Genomic DNA, 15,798 nt, shown 5'->3' with positions numbered 1-15,798 from the left:
ACTATGGGACTGCCCCCTTCACTATGGTGCTGCCCCCCTTCACTATGGTGCTGCCCCCATTCACTATGGGACTGCCCCCCTTCACTATGGTGCTGCCCCCCTTCACTATGGGGCTGCCCCCCTTCACCATGGTGCTGCCCCCTTCACTATGGGACTGGCCCCCTTCACTATGGGGCTGCCCCCCTTCACTATGGGGCCACCCCCCTTCACCCCGGGGCCATCCCCCCCCACCCACCTTTGCCCTCCTTGGTCTTGGCCTTGCGCAGGGGGGGCGCGGGGGCCTCGGGGGCCACGCTGGCCACGGCCGCAGAGACCTGCTCGGCCACGGCGGCGGCGGCGGCGGCGGCAGCGGCGGCCACGGCGGCAGCGGAGCCCTTGAAGGGGTTGTTGGCGCTGAACTCCCTCCACTTGGCCCCCAGGATGGTCATCATCTTGGACATGGGGATCTTGGGGTTCTTCTTGGCGATCAGCGGCCTGCGGGGGGCAAGGGAAAGAGGCTGGGGGGGGGGGGGCACCCAAAGGGATGCGCGGCACTGAGGGGGTTTGGGTACCACGGGGTGCTGATGCTCCTCGCTGACATCCTTGCCCCATAGCAATGACCTAAAAGGACCCCCATAAGCACCCAGAGAGATGCTTAAGGACCAAAAGGGATGCAGGGCACTGAGGGGTTTGGGTACCACGGGGTGCTGATGCTCCTCACTGACATCCTTGCCCCATAGCAGTGACCAAAAAGGAGTCCCATAAGCACCCAGAGAGATGCTTAAGGACCAAAAGGGATGCAGGGCACTGAGGGGTTTGGGTACCACGGGGTGCTGATGCTCCTCGCTGACATCCTTGCCCCATAGCAATGACCTAAAAGGACCCCCATAAGTACCCAGAGAGATGCTTAAGGACCAAAAGGGATGCAGGGCACTGAGGGGTTTGGGTACCCCGGGGTGCTGATGCTCCTCACTGACATCCTTGCCCCATAGCAGTGACCAAAAAGGAGTCCCATAAGCACCCAGAGAGATGCTTAAGGACCAAAAGGGATGCAGGGCACTGAGGGGTTTGGGTACCACGGGGTGCTGATGCTCCTCGCTGACATCCTTGCCCCATAGCAATGACCTAAAAGGAGCCCCATAAGTACCCAGAGAGATGCTTAAGGACCAAAAGGGATGCAGGGCACTGAGGGGTTTGGGTACCACGGGATGCTGATGCTCCTCGCTGACATCCGTGCCCTACAGCAATGACCTAAAAGGAGCCCCATAAGCACCCAGAGAGATGCTTAAGGACCAAAAGGGATGCGCGGCACTGAGGGGGTTTGGGTACCACGGGATGCTGATGCTCCTCAATGAGCTCTTTCGGACCAAGGGCTTTCACTGGACCCCACAAGAGTACCCCAAATGGGCCACCAGGAGCCCAAAACAGAGATGGGCCCCCCCAAAACACACTGATGGGATCCCCAGCACCGTGAGATCACCTAAAAGGACCCCCATAAGCACCCAGAGAGATGCTTAAGGACCAAAAGGGATGCAGGACACTGAGGGGTTTGGGTACCACGGGGTGCTGATGCTCCTCGCTGACATCCTTGCCCCACAGCAATGACCAAAAAGGAGCCCCATAAGCACCCAGAGAGATGCTTAAGGACCAAAAGGGATGCGCGGCACTGAGGGGGTTTGGGTACCACGGGGTGCTGATGCTCCTCTCTGACATGCGTGCCCTACAGCAATGACCTAAAAGGAGCCCCATAAGTACCCAGAGAGATGCTTAAGGACCAAAAGGGATGCAGGGCACTGAGGGGTTTGGGTACCCCGGGGTGCTGATGCTCCTCACTGACATCCTTGCCCCATAGCAGTGACCAAAAAGGAGTCCCATAAGCACCCAGAGAGATGCTTAAGGACCAAAAGGGATGCAGGGCACTGAGGGGTTTGGGTACCACAGGGTGCTGATGCTCCTCACTGACATCCTTGCCCCATAGCAGTGACCTAAAAGGAGCCCCATAAGCACCCAGAGAGATGCTTAAGGACCAAAAGGGATGCAGGGCACTGAGGGGTTTGGGTACCACAGAGTGCTGATGCTCCTCGCTGACATCCTTGCCCCATAGCAATGACCAAAAAGGAGCCCCATAAGCACCCAGAGAGATGCTTCAGGACGAAAAGGGATGCAGGGCACTGAGGGGTTTGGGTACCACGGGGTGCTGATGCTCCTCACTGACATCCTTGCCCCACAGCAATGACCAAAAAGGAGCCCCATAAGCACCCAGAGAGATGCTTAAGGATCAAAAGGGATGCAGGGCACTGAGGGGTTTGGGTACCACGGGGTGCTGATGCTCCTCACTGACATCCTTGCCCCATAGCAGTGACCTAAAAGGAGCCCCATAAGCACCCAGAGAGATGCTTAAGGACCAAAAGGGATGCAGGGCACTGAGGGGTTTGGGTACCACAGAGTGCTGATGCTCCTCGCTGACATCCTTGCCCCATAGCAGTGACCTAAAAGGAGCCCCATAAGTACCCAGAGAGATGCTTAAGGATCAAAAGGGATGCGCGGCACTGAGGGGTTTGGGTACCACGGGGTGCTGATGCTCCTCACTGACATCCGTGCCCTACAGCAATGACCTAAAAGGAGCCCCATAAGCACCCAGAGAGATGCTTAAGGACCAAAAGGGATGCAGGACACTGAGGGGTTTGGGTACCACGGGATGCTGATGCTCCTCAACGAGCTCTTTTGGACCACGGTGCTTCAACGGACCCCACGAAAGCACCCCGAAGATGGGCCGGCTGGAGCCCAAGGACCCATAGGTGCCCCCCAATACCCAAAGGGCCCCCCCCTGCCCACCTCATGAACTGGCTGAAGGCCTTGTAGTTGGTGAGGGTGTGATAGTCCTCCTCGGTGAAGACGTGGTCCACGTCCTCCAGCCCCCAGGCCCCCAGCAGCTGAGCTGAGGACTTCTGCTCCACCGCCTGCATCAGGGGGACATTGGGGTCAATGGGGACATGGGGGGGGAGATGGGGGACCCACATGGACCCACAGGGAGGACAGCACCCTCTTGGGCACCCACATGAATGATGGCACCCCCATGGTCACCCCTACGGCAATGGCACTCTCCCAGTCTCCCCTATGGCAATGGGACACCCATAATCACCCTGACAGCTATGGCACCCCATGGTCATCCCTATGGCAATGGGACCCCAATGGCAATGGGACCCCCATAATCACCCTGACAGCTATGGCACCCCATGGTCATCCCTATGGCAACAGGACCCCCCCAGTCACCCCTATAGCAATGGCACCCCATGGTCACCCCTATGGCAATGGTACTCCCACGGTCACCCCTATGGCAATGGAACCCCCATGGCAATGGGACTCCCACAGTCACCCCACAGCAATGGCACCCCATGGTTACCCCTACGGCAATGGGACTCCCACAATCACCCCTATTGCAATGGCACCCCCATGGCAATGGGACCCCCCTAATAACACCTAGGGCAATAGGATCTCCAGAGTCACCCCTACAAAAATGGCACCCCATGGTCATCCCTATGGCAACAGGACCCCCCCAGTCACCCCTATAGCAACGGCACCCCATGGTCACCCCTATGCCAATGGGACTCCCACAGTCACCCCTATGGCAATGGAACCCCCATGGCAATGGGACCCCCACAGGGACCCCTATGGCAATGGGACTCCCACAGTCACTCCATAGCAATGGCACCCCATGGTCACCCCTATGGCAATGGGACTCCCACAATCACCCCTATGGCAATGGAACCCCCATGGCAATGGGACTCCCACAGTCACCCCATAGCAATGGCACCCCATGGTTACCCCTACGACAATGGGACTCCCACAATCACCCCTATTGCAATGGCACCCCCATGGCAATGGGACCCCTACAGGGACCCCTATGGCAATGGGACTCCCACAGTCACCCCATACCAATGGCACCCCATGGTCACCCCTATGGCAATGGGACTCCCACAGTCACCCCTATGGCAATGGAACCCCCATGGCAATGGGACTCCCACAGTCACCCCATAGCAATGGCACCCCATGGTTACCCCTACGGCTATGGGACTCCCACAATCACCCCTATTGCAATGGCACCCCCATGGCAATGGGACCCCCCTAATAACACCTAGGGCAATAGGATCTCCAGAGTCACCCCTACAAAAATGGCACCCCATGGTCATCCCTATGGCAATGGGACCTCTATGGCAATGGCATCTTCATGGCAATGGGACCCCCAAAGTCACCCCTATGGCAACAGAACCCCCATGGCAATGGTACCCCCACACAGCAATGGGATCCCCACAGTCACCCTTATGGCAATGGGACCCCCACAGTCATCCTTATGGCAATGACACCCCTATGGCAATGGCCCTCCCAAAGTCACCCCTAAGGCAATGGGACCCCCACAGTCACCCCTATGGCAATGGCACCCCTATGGCAATGGGACTCCCATAGCCACCCTTATGGCAATGGGACCCCCAACATCACCCCTAAGACAATGAGACCCCCAACATCACCCCTATGGCAATGGGACCCCTAAGGCAATGAGACCCCCAACATCACCCCTATGGCAAAAGGCAATGAGATCCCCAACATCACCCCTATGGCAATGGGACCCCCACAGTCACCCCAAGGGCAATGGGACTCCCATAGCCACCCCAATGGCAATGGGACCCCTAAGGCAATGAGACCCCCAACATCACCCCTATGGCACTGGGATCCCCATAGCCTCCCCTACGGCAATGGGACCCCTAAGGCAATGAGACGCCCAACATCACCCCTATGGCAACGGGACTCCCATAGCCACCCCTATGGCAATGGGACCCCTATGGCAATGGGACCTCCATAGCCACCCCTCTGGCAAGGGGACCCCCATGGCCACCCCTATGGCAATGGCACCCCTATGGCAATGGGACCCCCAAGGCAATGGGAACCTCCAACATCACCCCTATGGCAATTGTACTCCGATGGCAATGGGACCCCAAACATCACCCCTACGGCAATGGCACCCCTATGGCAGTGGGACTCCCGTAGCCACCCCATTGGCAATGGGACCCACACACAGTGATGGTGCCCCCCATGGCCCATACCTTGACCTTCTGCCCCCCATCCTCATCAGCCTTTTTCCTCCTCTTGGTCTTCTTGTCCTTCTTGTCGCGATGCTTCCGGCGCCGCTTCCGGGTGCCCCCCCCCGACTCGCTCCCGCCGCTCTCTGACTTCTCCCGGTATTCCTCCCGCTGGAATTCCTCCCGCTCCGACTCCAGCTCATCCTCGCTCACCTGCGCACAGGACAGGGCCCGCCACGGCGCTGTCACCACCCAGCGGGGCTGTCACCCGTCGCTGCGGGTGTTAACAACGTCACGGGGCTCCATCAGCCACCCCGAGACCACCACTGGGCATCCCAACACCACCGCTGGGCATCCCAACACCACCGCTGGGCATCCCAACACCACCATTGGCCATCCCAACACCACCGCTGGACATCCCAACACCACCGCTGGACATCCCAACACCACATCTGGACATCCCAACACCACATCTGGACATCCCAACACCACATCTGGCCATCCCAACACCACCATTGGACATCCCAACACCACCACTGGCCATCCCAACACCACCACTGGCCATCCCAACACCACATCTGGACATTCCAACACCACCGCTGGCCATCCCAACACCACCGCTGGGCATCCCAACACCACCGCTGGGCATCCCAACACCACCGCTGGACATCCCAACACCACCGCTGGACATCCCAACACCACATCTGGACATCCCAACACCACATCTGGACATCCCAACACCACATCTGGACATCCCAACACCACCATTGGACATCCCAACACCACCACTGGCCATCCCAACACCACCACTGGCCATCCCAACACCACATCTGGACATTCCAACACCACCGCTGGCCATCCCAACACCACCGCTGGCCATCCCAACACCACCGCTGGCCATCCCAACACCACCGCTGGCCATCCCAACACCACCGCTGGCCATCCCAACACCACCGCTGGGCATCCCAACACCACCGCTGGACATCCCAACACCACCGCTGGACATCCCAACACCATCGCTGGACATCCCAACACCACCGCTGGACATCCCAACACCACCGCTGGACATCCCAACACCACCGCTGGACATCCCAACACCACCGCTGGACATCCCAACACCACCGCTGGACATCCCAACACCACCGCTGGACATCCCAACACCACCGCTGGGCATCCCAACATTACCATTGGCCATCCCAAAACCACCATTGGCCATCCCAACACTACCACTGGCCATCCCAACACCACCATTGGCCATCCCAACACCACCACTGGCCATCCCAACACCACCACTGGCCATCCCAACACCACCACTGGCCATCCCAACAACCCCACTGGTCATCCCAAGACCACCACTGGCCATCCCAACACCACCACTGGCCATCCCAAGACTCCTATTGGTCATCCCAAGACCACCATTGGACACCTCAAGACCACCATTGGCCATCCCAGGACCACCATTGGCCATCTCAAGACCCCCACTGGCCAACCCAAGACTCCTATTGTTCACTCCCAAAACCACCACTGGCCATCCCAAGACTACCACTAGACATCCTAAGAACATCATCAACTACACCAGGACCCCCATCACTCATCCCATATCACCCATCCCATGTCCCACCACCCATCCCATGTCCCATCACCCAACCCTTATCACCCATCCCATGTCCCACCACCCATCCCATGTCCCATCACCCAACCCATATCACCCATCCCATGTCCCACCACCCATCCCATGTCCCATCACCCATCCCTCCCATCCCATCTCCCATCTCACCCATCCCATCTCCCACATCTCCCATACCATCTCCCATCACCCATCCCTCCCATCCCATCTCCCATCTCACCCATCCCATCTCCCATCTCACCCATCCCATCTCCCACATCTCCCATCCCATCTCCCATTTCACCCATCTCCCACATCTCCCATCCCATCTCCAATCTCTCCCATCCCATCTCACCCATCTCTCCCACCCCATCTCACCCATCCCATCTCTCCCATCCCCTCTCCCACCACCCATTGGTTCCTCACCAGCTTTTTCCTTTTCCGTGGTTTTCCAGGTTTGTTTTCCTTCTGCTTCCGGGGGCCCCGTTTCTTCTTCTTCACCCCAAGAGCACCCTCGAGGCCCCTCAACAGCTCCTCAGCACCTTCTGGGGGGACACGGGGACATGAGGCCCTCCCCACGGCCACCAAAGGTGACACACGGGGGGGGGGGACAGACGGACAGGGACACAATGAGATCCCTTCGAAGGCACCAGGATGGTGACACCGGTGTCACCGTCACAGGAACCAACAGCCAGCAGAGCATTCCCCATCCACCCATTCCAGGTGACACCGGTGTCACCGTCACAGGGACCAACAGCCAGCAGAGCGTTCCTCATCCACCCATTCCAGGTGACACCGGTGTCACCGTCAAAGGGACCAACAGCCAGCAGAGCGTTCCCCATCCACCCATTCCAGGTGACACCGGTGTCACCATCACAGGGACCAACAGCCAGCAGAGCGTTCCCCATCCACCCATTCCAGGTGACACCGGTGTCACCTTCACAGGGACCAACAGCCAGCAGAGCACTCCGCATCCACCCATTCCAGGTGACACCAGTGTCACCGTCACAGGGACCAACAGCCAGCAGAGCTTTCCCCATGCACCCATTCCAGGTGACACCGGTGTCCAGGTGACACCGGTGTCACCGTCACAGGGACCAACAGCCAGCAGAGCGTTCCCCATCCACCCATTCCGGGTGACACCAGTGTCACTGTGTCACTGTGTCACTGACCAACAGCCAGCAGAGAACTCCCCATCAACTCATTCTGAGTGACACCAATGTCACTGTGCCAGTGACTAACAGCCAGCAGAGCGTTCCCCATCCACCCATTCCAGATGACACCGGTGTCACCATCACAGGGACCAACAGCCAGCAGAGAACTCCCCATCAACTCATTCTGAGTGACACCAATGTCACTGTGCCAGTGACCAACAGCCAGCAGAGCGTTCCCCATCCACCCATTCTGGGTGACACCAGTGTCACTGTGCCACTGTGACCAACAGGCAGCAAAGGCTTCCCCATCCCCTCACTGCGGGTGACACTGGTGTCACTGTGTCAGTCACCAACAGCCAGCAGAGCATTCCCCATCCACCCATTCCGGGTGACACCAGTGTCACTGTGTCAGTGACCAACAGCCAGCAGAGCATTCCCCATCCACCCATTCCGGGTGACACTGGTGTCACTGTGTCAGTGACCAAGAGCAGCAGAGCATTCCCCGTCCACCCATTCCGGGTGACACCGGTGTCACTGTGTCAGTGACCAACATCCAGCAGAGGCTTCTCCATCCCTTCACTGCGGGGGGTGACACCAGTGTCACTGCGTCAGTGACCAACAGCCAGCAGAGGCTTCTCCATCCCCTCACTGCAGGGGGTGACACTGGTGTCACTGTGTCACCGTGCCGCTGACCAACAGCCAGCAGAGGATTTCCCAACCCCTTTGGCCTCCTTCCATTGGCATCCCCGTGACGGACAACCCCCGGCGGGGGGTGGCGGTTGGTGACGGTGACCCACACCCCCCAGCCCCCCCCCGCCATTGCTACCTCCATCCGTGTCACGGCCTTGGCACCGTTACCGGGTGTCCCGTCTGCCCTGCGGCTGTTGGCGCGTGGCCACCCCGACGTCACCCGCACGCCCCCATCCATCACAGCCGGCGTTCGCTGACAGGTCACAGGGAAGCCCCGGCTGTCCCCGAGGAAAAGGGGGGGGGACGACGATGGGGGGGGACACATTGAGGGTGACGCCGGGTGCCAAGCTTGGCGTCGGGAGAGGAAACAACACCCGGCGCCGCCGGGGTCACATTCCAGCCTTAATCCCTTGGCACCGGCTGTCAGGCAGCTGCCAGAGCGCTGTTGGCAAGGGATGGGGACAGGCGGCGGCCCTGAGACCACCCAGATCCCACCACAACACCCGGATAACAACACCCCCCACACACACACACCCCCACACACCAACAACGGGGGCGTTCAACACCCCCAAACCCACCCTTCATCCCGTTACCGCCATCCCCTTGGGGCGTACAACCGATCACCGGGCCCAAGCCTGCCATTGTGGGGGTGTTGCCCCCCAACACACACACACACACGCACCCCCCTTCCCCCCCCCTTTTCCCATAGACATGCGCTGTTGGCAAAGCATTCCCGAGAATATTCCATGCACGTGATGCTCCCCACACCTCGAGAGGGAGGAAGGAGAAACCACGTAGACAACCGGAGCAAACGGGGGGGGGTGTGGGGGGGGGGGGTGACAGAGAACACCCATCCTCCGCCTGTAACAAAGCAACAACCGAACTGCCCCCCCTCCCCCCCCCCGGTTGGAAAACAGGGAGAAAATGCATGGAAATGGGGATAAAACAGGGATAAAACAGGGATAAGGGGGGGGAGGGTTCGGAGTGAGGCGGAGTGATTGTGTAAAAGGAGGAAATGAGGAGTTGGAACAAAGGACGAGGGGAGGTGGCTGGAAAAAAGGGGGGGAAAGGGGAGAAAATCCGGCCTGGAAGTGGGGAAACACCATGGAAAATCCTTCCTCAGGCTCTTTTGGGGGGGGGTTCCAGCTTTGTTTGCACTACAGCGGGGGGAAAGCAACTTCGGGGCTGGTTTGAAGGGGTTTTGGTGTGGGATTGGGGTGGTGGATGGGTGTCGTCGTCCCCCCCATCCCATTCCATTGTTCTCAGTTGGAAACGGGATGCAAAAAAGAGGGGGAAAAGGGGGAAAAAGGCACTAAAAAAGAACAAGTTTCAGCTGTGGAGGAGGAGGAGGAGGAGGAGGAGGGGACATTCCTGGCGCTGGGAAGGAGGGAGAAGTGGTGTGCACCTCCAATCCAAGCCTGGAACTCAGTGGCCGGAGGGGATGGAGCGAGGCCCAGCTCCCGCTGCAGAAAGTGTGGGATAAGGATGCTCGAGTGGGAGAACACCCTCAAAAAGGGCCGGGATGAGGAGGAGAAGGGAGTTTGGGGTGAAAAAGAGGGATTTGGGGGCTGAGAAAGAGGGAGAAAACAGCCAAGAAACAACCCCAAAAGGCCACGGAAGCGGGCCTCCAACAGGGATTTCCCCGTTCCCAAGTGGTTTTGGGGGGGGGAAAGGGGGGTTCAAACCCAAATTCACCCGTTTCTGAGCGGTTTTGGGGTGGAAAAGAGGCATCTGAAACCCAAATGTACCCATTTCTGAGGGTTTAAGGGGAAAAGGAGGGGTTTGAAACCCAAATTTACCCGTTTCTGAGCGGGTTTGGGGGGGAATAAGGGATCAAAACCCAAAATCAACCGTTTGTGAGCGGTTTAGGAAGGAAAAGGGGGGTTTCAAACCCAAATTCACCCGTTTCTGAGCAGTTTTTTGGGGGAATAAGGGATCAAAACCCCAAATCAACCATTTCTGAGCGGTTTAGGAAGGAAAAGGGGGGTTTCAAACCCAAATTCACCCGTTTCTGAGCGGTTTTGGGGTGGAAAAGAGGCGTCTGAAACCCAAATGTACCCATTTCTGAGGGTTTAAGGGGAAAAGGAGGGGTTTGAAACCCAAATTTACCCATTTCTGAGTGGTTTTGGGATGGAAAAGAGGGGTTTCAAACCCAAATTCACCCATTTCTGAGAGTTTTTTTGGGGGGAAAGAGGCATCTGAAGCCCAAATTTACCCACTTCTGAGGGTTTAAGAGGAAAAGGAGGGGGTTGAAACCCAAATTTACCCATTTCTGTGCATTTTAAGGGGGAAAAAGTGGGTCTAAAGCCCCCATTTCCCCATTTTTGGGTGTTTTAGAGCGAACGAATCCACTTGAGCATCGATTCTTGATGCCAACCGGTCACTGTGGGCCAAAGCAGGGAAAACCCCCTCCAAATCCCATCCAAAAGCATAAAACCCCTGGAATTTGGCCCAGAAACAGGCAATTTTGGGTCCAAACAGCGCCAAATACACCCAAAAGTGACAATCAGAGGCTACCAAACGCTATCAAACGCTGTGGGAGCATCCTAAAGAGGGTTTGAGGGGGGTAACGGTGACACTTCGGTACCATCGGCACCCAACAGCCGCACCATGGGGTGAAACAACCACCGCAGCGCCCGTCGGGCACCCAACAGCACCCACTGCCCCACCCCAAGGGGTACAGCAACCCTGTCAGCCCCCCAAGTGACTCCATGGGGCGCAAGAACCGATATGGGCTCCATCAGCCCCCACACTGTGGGGTACAGCAACCAATATGGGGCTCCATCAGCCCCCCCCAACTGCTTCTCTATGGGGTACAACACCCCCATGGGACTCCAAACTGCCCCTATTGCCCCACACCATGGGGTACAACATCCAATATGGGCCCCATAGGCCTCTACTGCCCCACACCATGGGCCCCATCAGCCCCCCAACTGCTTCTCTATGGGGTACTACACCCCCATGGGGCTCCAAACTGCCCCTATTGCCCCACACCATGGGGTACAACATCCAAGATGGGCCCCATAGGCCTCTACTGCCCCACACCAGGAGCCCCATCAGCCCCCCAACTGCTTCTCTATGGGGTACAACACCCCCATGGGGCTCCAAACTGCCCCTATTGCCCCACACCATGGGGTACAACATCCAAGATGGGCCCCATAGGCCTCTACTGCCCCACACCATGGGCCCCATCAGCCCCCCAACTGCTTCTCTATGGGGTACAACACCCCCATGGGGTTCCAAACTGCCCCTATTTCCCCACACCATGGGGTACAACATCCAATATGGGCCCCATAGGCCTCTACTGCCCCACACCATGGGCCCCATCAGCCCCCCAACTGCCCCTATTGCCCCACACTATAGGGTACAACAACCAAAAGGGGCTCCATCAGCCCCCCAACTGCTTCTCTATAGGGTACAGCACCCCCACGGGGCTCCAAACTGCCCCTATTGCCCCAAACCATGGGGCACAATCCCTCTCCCATAGGCCTCTACTGCCCCACAACATGGAGCACAACACCCCCCATAGACTCCTATAGGCCCACACCATGGGGCACAACAACCAATATGGGCTCCATCAGCCCCTATTGCCCCACACCACGGGGCACAACCTCCCCCCCGATAGGCCTCTATTGCCCCACACCATGGGGCACACCCCCCCCCCCATAGGCCACTACTGCCCCACACCATGGGGTACAATAGCCCCCCAACTGTCCCTATTGCCCTGTACCACAGGGCACACCACTCCCCCATAGGCCTCTATTGCCCCACACCATGGGGCACACCACCCCCCCATAGGCCTCTATTGCCCCACACCATGGGGTACAACAGCCCCCCAACTGCCCCTATTGTCCTGTACCATGGGGCACAACACCCCCCCCCCCCAGTCCTCTATAGCCCCACACCATGGGGTACAACAACCAATATGGGCTCCATCAGCCCCTACAGCCCCACACCATGGGGTACAACAGCCCTCATAGGCCCCTATAGCCCCTAAACATGGGGCACAATAGCCCCTATAGGTTCCTACAGCCTCACACCATGGGGTACAACAGCCCCTATAGGCCCCATAGGCTACTATAGCCCTACACCATGGGGTACAACAACCCCATTGGAACTCATAGGGCCCTACAGCCCCACACCATGGGGTACAACAACCCCACTGGGACCCATAGGGCCCGATAGTCCCACACCATGGGGTACCTCCACCCCTATAGGCCCCATAGGCCCCTATAGCCCCACACCACGGGCACCATCCAGCCCCATAGGCACCATCCAGCCCCATTAGGCACCAATGGGCCGCGCTGCCTCCGTTACTAGGCCTGGTGCTGGTGGGGGGGGAACCAGAGCCAGTTTGATCCCATTGAATCCCACTGAATCCCATTGCATCCCATTGAATCCCACTGGATCCCATTTCATCCCACTGAATCCCACTGGATCCCATTGCATCCCATTGAATCCCACTGGATCCCATTGAATCCCATTGCATCCCATTGAATCCCACTGGATCCCACTGGATCCCACTGAATCCCACTGCATCCCACTGCATCCCACTGCATCCCATTGAATCCCACTGGATTCCATTGCATCCCATTGGATCCCATTGCATCCCACTGGATCCCATTGCATCCCATTGAATCCCACTGGATTCCACTGCATCCCATTGGATCCCATTGCATTCCACTGGATCTCACTGAATCCCACTGGATCCCACTGGATCCCATTCCCAATCCCCACACGTCGAGATGGCTGTTTACAAACAGCCCCTCAATGGAACACCCCCAAAGGCCGAGTGGGGGGAATGGGACTGGGAATGGGGGGGAAGGGGGGGGGATGGGAATGGGGGGGGAATGGAAGGGACTGGGGGGGGAATAGGGGGGAATGGAATGCAATGGAGGGAATGGAAGGGAATGGGGGGGAATAGAGGGGGAATGGAGGGGAATGGAAGAGAATGGGGGGAGGAATGGAAGGGACCGGGGGGGAATAGGGGGGAATGGAATGCAATGGGGGGGGAATGGAAGGGAATGGGGGGGAATAGAGGGGGAATGGTGGGGAATGGAATGGAATTGAGGGGGAATGGAGGGGAATGGAAGGAACTGGGGGTGAATGGAATGGAGGGGGAATGGAGTGGGAATAGGGGGAAATGGGTGGAAATCGGGGGGAACAGAAGAGAATGGGGGGGAATGGAGGGGGAATGGAGGGGGAAATGGAGGGGGAATGGAGGGGGAATGGAGGGGGAATGGAGGGGGAATAGAGGGGGAATAGAGGGAATGGGGGGCAAACAGAGGGGCAATGGGGGGAATAGAAGTGAATGGGGGTGAATGGAATGGAATGGAGAGGGAATGGGGGAGAATGGAAAAGAATGGAGGGGAATGGGGGGGAATGGAGGGGAAGAGGTGGAAACGGGGGGGGGATGGAAGAGAATGGAGGGGACCGGTGGGGAACGATGGGGGAAATGGAGGGGAATGGGGGTGAGTGGAAGGGAATGGGGGGGGAATGGGGGTGAATGGGGGGGAAGAGGTGGAAATAGGGGGTGATGGAAGAGAATGGAGGAGGGGACCAGTGGGGAATGAGGGGGGAAATGGAGGGGAATGGGGGTGAATGTAAGTGAATGGGGGGGAATGGAAGGGAATGGAGAATAGAAGTGAATGGGGGGGAATGGGGGGGAATGGAAGGGCAATGGGGGGGAATGGAGGGGAATAGAAGTGAATGGGGGGGAATGGGGGGGAATGGAAGGGCAATGGGGGGGAATGGAGGGGAATAGAAGTGAATGGGGGGGAATGGAAGGGAATGGGGGGGAATGGGGGGAATGGAAGGGAATGGAGGGGCAATGGGGGGTGAACGGAAGGGACCGGAGGGCCACGTCGGGGCCCGTTCCTGTTCCTGTTCCCTCTCCCGTTCCTTCTCCCTCTCCCGTTCCCTCACCCGCTCCCGCACCCGTTCAATCACCCGCTCCCCTTCCCGTTTCTGTTCCCGTTCCCGTTTCTGCTCCCGTTCCCTCTCCCGTTCCCGCTCCCGTTCCCTCTCCCTCTCCCGTTCCCGTTCCCGCTCCTGTTTCCTTTCCCGTTCCCGTTCCCTCTCCCGCTCCCGTTCCCACTCCCGTTCCCGTTCCCGCTCCTGTTTCCTTTCCCGTTCCCTCTCCCTCTCCCGTTCCCGCTCCCGTTCCCGTTCCCTCTCCCGTTCCCTCTCCCTCTCCCGTTCCCGCTCCCGCTCCCGTTCCCGTTCCCTTTCCCGTTCCCTCTCCCGTTCCCTCACCCGTTCCCGTTCCCGTTCCCGTACCTGCCTGCGGCCCCGCTGCGGGCAGGGGCGCGGTGGGGGCCGGCGGCGGAGGCGGAGGCGGCTGCGGCGGCGGCGGCGGCGGCGGCGGGGCGGGAGGCGTCGGGGGGAAGATGTCGGGCCCGGGCCCCCCCCGGTGCCCCGCGGCCAGGCCCAGGAGCGAGGCGGCGTCGTCGTCGTCCTCTTCCTCGTCGTCGTCTTCCTCCTCGTCCTCGTCGTCGTCCTCCTCGTCCCCCTCCGACACCACCATCTCCTCCTCCTCTTCCTCGTCCTCCCTCAGAGGGGAAGCCATGGCGGGGCTGAAGAGAGGAGGGGAAGGGGGGGGCCGGAGGTGAAGGCGGAGCCCCTTGTGTGTGTGTGTGTGTGTTATAACCCCCCCCTTTTCGCTTCACCCCACCGTGCCCGTCGGGAGACGTTGCTTTCAGCGCGGAAAAACGCGGAAAAACGCGAAAAAACGCTGAAAATCCTGTCAGAAACAACGCGGGGGTTAACGTTATTGGGGGGGGGGGGGGGGGGAAGATGGCGGCGAGAAAGCGCGCGCCTCAACGCGACCCCCCCCCCCGACACAAAACAGCGATTTCTGAGGTAAAAATATCAAAACAAAGCGAAAATAACGGCTGGGAAAGGAAGAAAAAGGGTTAAAAAGGGGGAAAACGCCCCAAAAACCCCGCGCCCCCCCCGTTTTGAGCCGCGTTTTTAAGGAGTAAAAAGAGCTTAAAATGGCCGAAGGGAAGGTTCGGAGCCCCCCCCCCCCCCCCCATGCACACACCTCGTAGCGGGGTAGAAAAAGCGTATAAAAACCGGCCCGAAACGGTAAAAAAGCCTCCGAAACGCCCAAAAACCAACGCACCCCGTGGAAAACAAGGCGGAAAAGGCGTTAAAACGCGCAAAAACGAGCAAAAAAAGGGGGGGAAACCCCACATTTATCGCTTCTTCCCCCCCCCCCCTTTTCTTTTTCGCCTGCCGCTAAAGGCGGATCATGGCGTTTTATATTTATAGCGATTTTTGGAAGCGGGGT

The 15,798-nt window shown here is 58.7% G+C and overlaps 1 protein-coding gene across 1 annotated transcript; it reads right to left on the bottom strand.

Annotated features, from left to right (window-relative positions):
- Window positions 1-235: 235 nt before the first annotated feature.
- LOC134156048 (chromodomain-helicase-DNA-binding protein 3-like) lies at window positions 236-15,601 on the bottom strand (the record flags this gene model as incomplete). Its single annotated transcript, XM_062603794.1, has 6 exons — window positions 15,550-15,601; window positions 14,784-15,079; window positions 7,087-7,205; window positions 5,079-5,267; window positions 2,815-2,939; window positions 236-474 (listed from the first exon to the last, which is right to left on the bottom strand). Coding segments are annotated over exons 2-6 (961 nt in total), but the record flags the coding sequence as incomplete, so codon positions are not given.
- Window positions 15,602-15,798: the final 197 nt, after the last annotated feature.

The sequence above is a fragment of the Pezoporus occidentalis genome, unplaced genomic scaffold (assembly GCF_034315485.1).
Source record: "Pezoporus occidentalis ecotype Australia unplaced genomic scaffold, CSIRO_AGI_Poc_V1 ctg1187, whole genome shotgun sequence".
NCBI lineage: Eukaryota > Metazoa > Chordata > Aves > Psittaciformes > Psittacidae > Pezoporus > Pezoporus occidentalis.
Note: the sequence above shows the minus strand (reverse complement) of the source record. Positions and strands in the feature narration are given on the sequence as shown.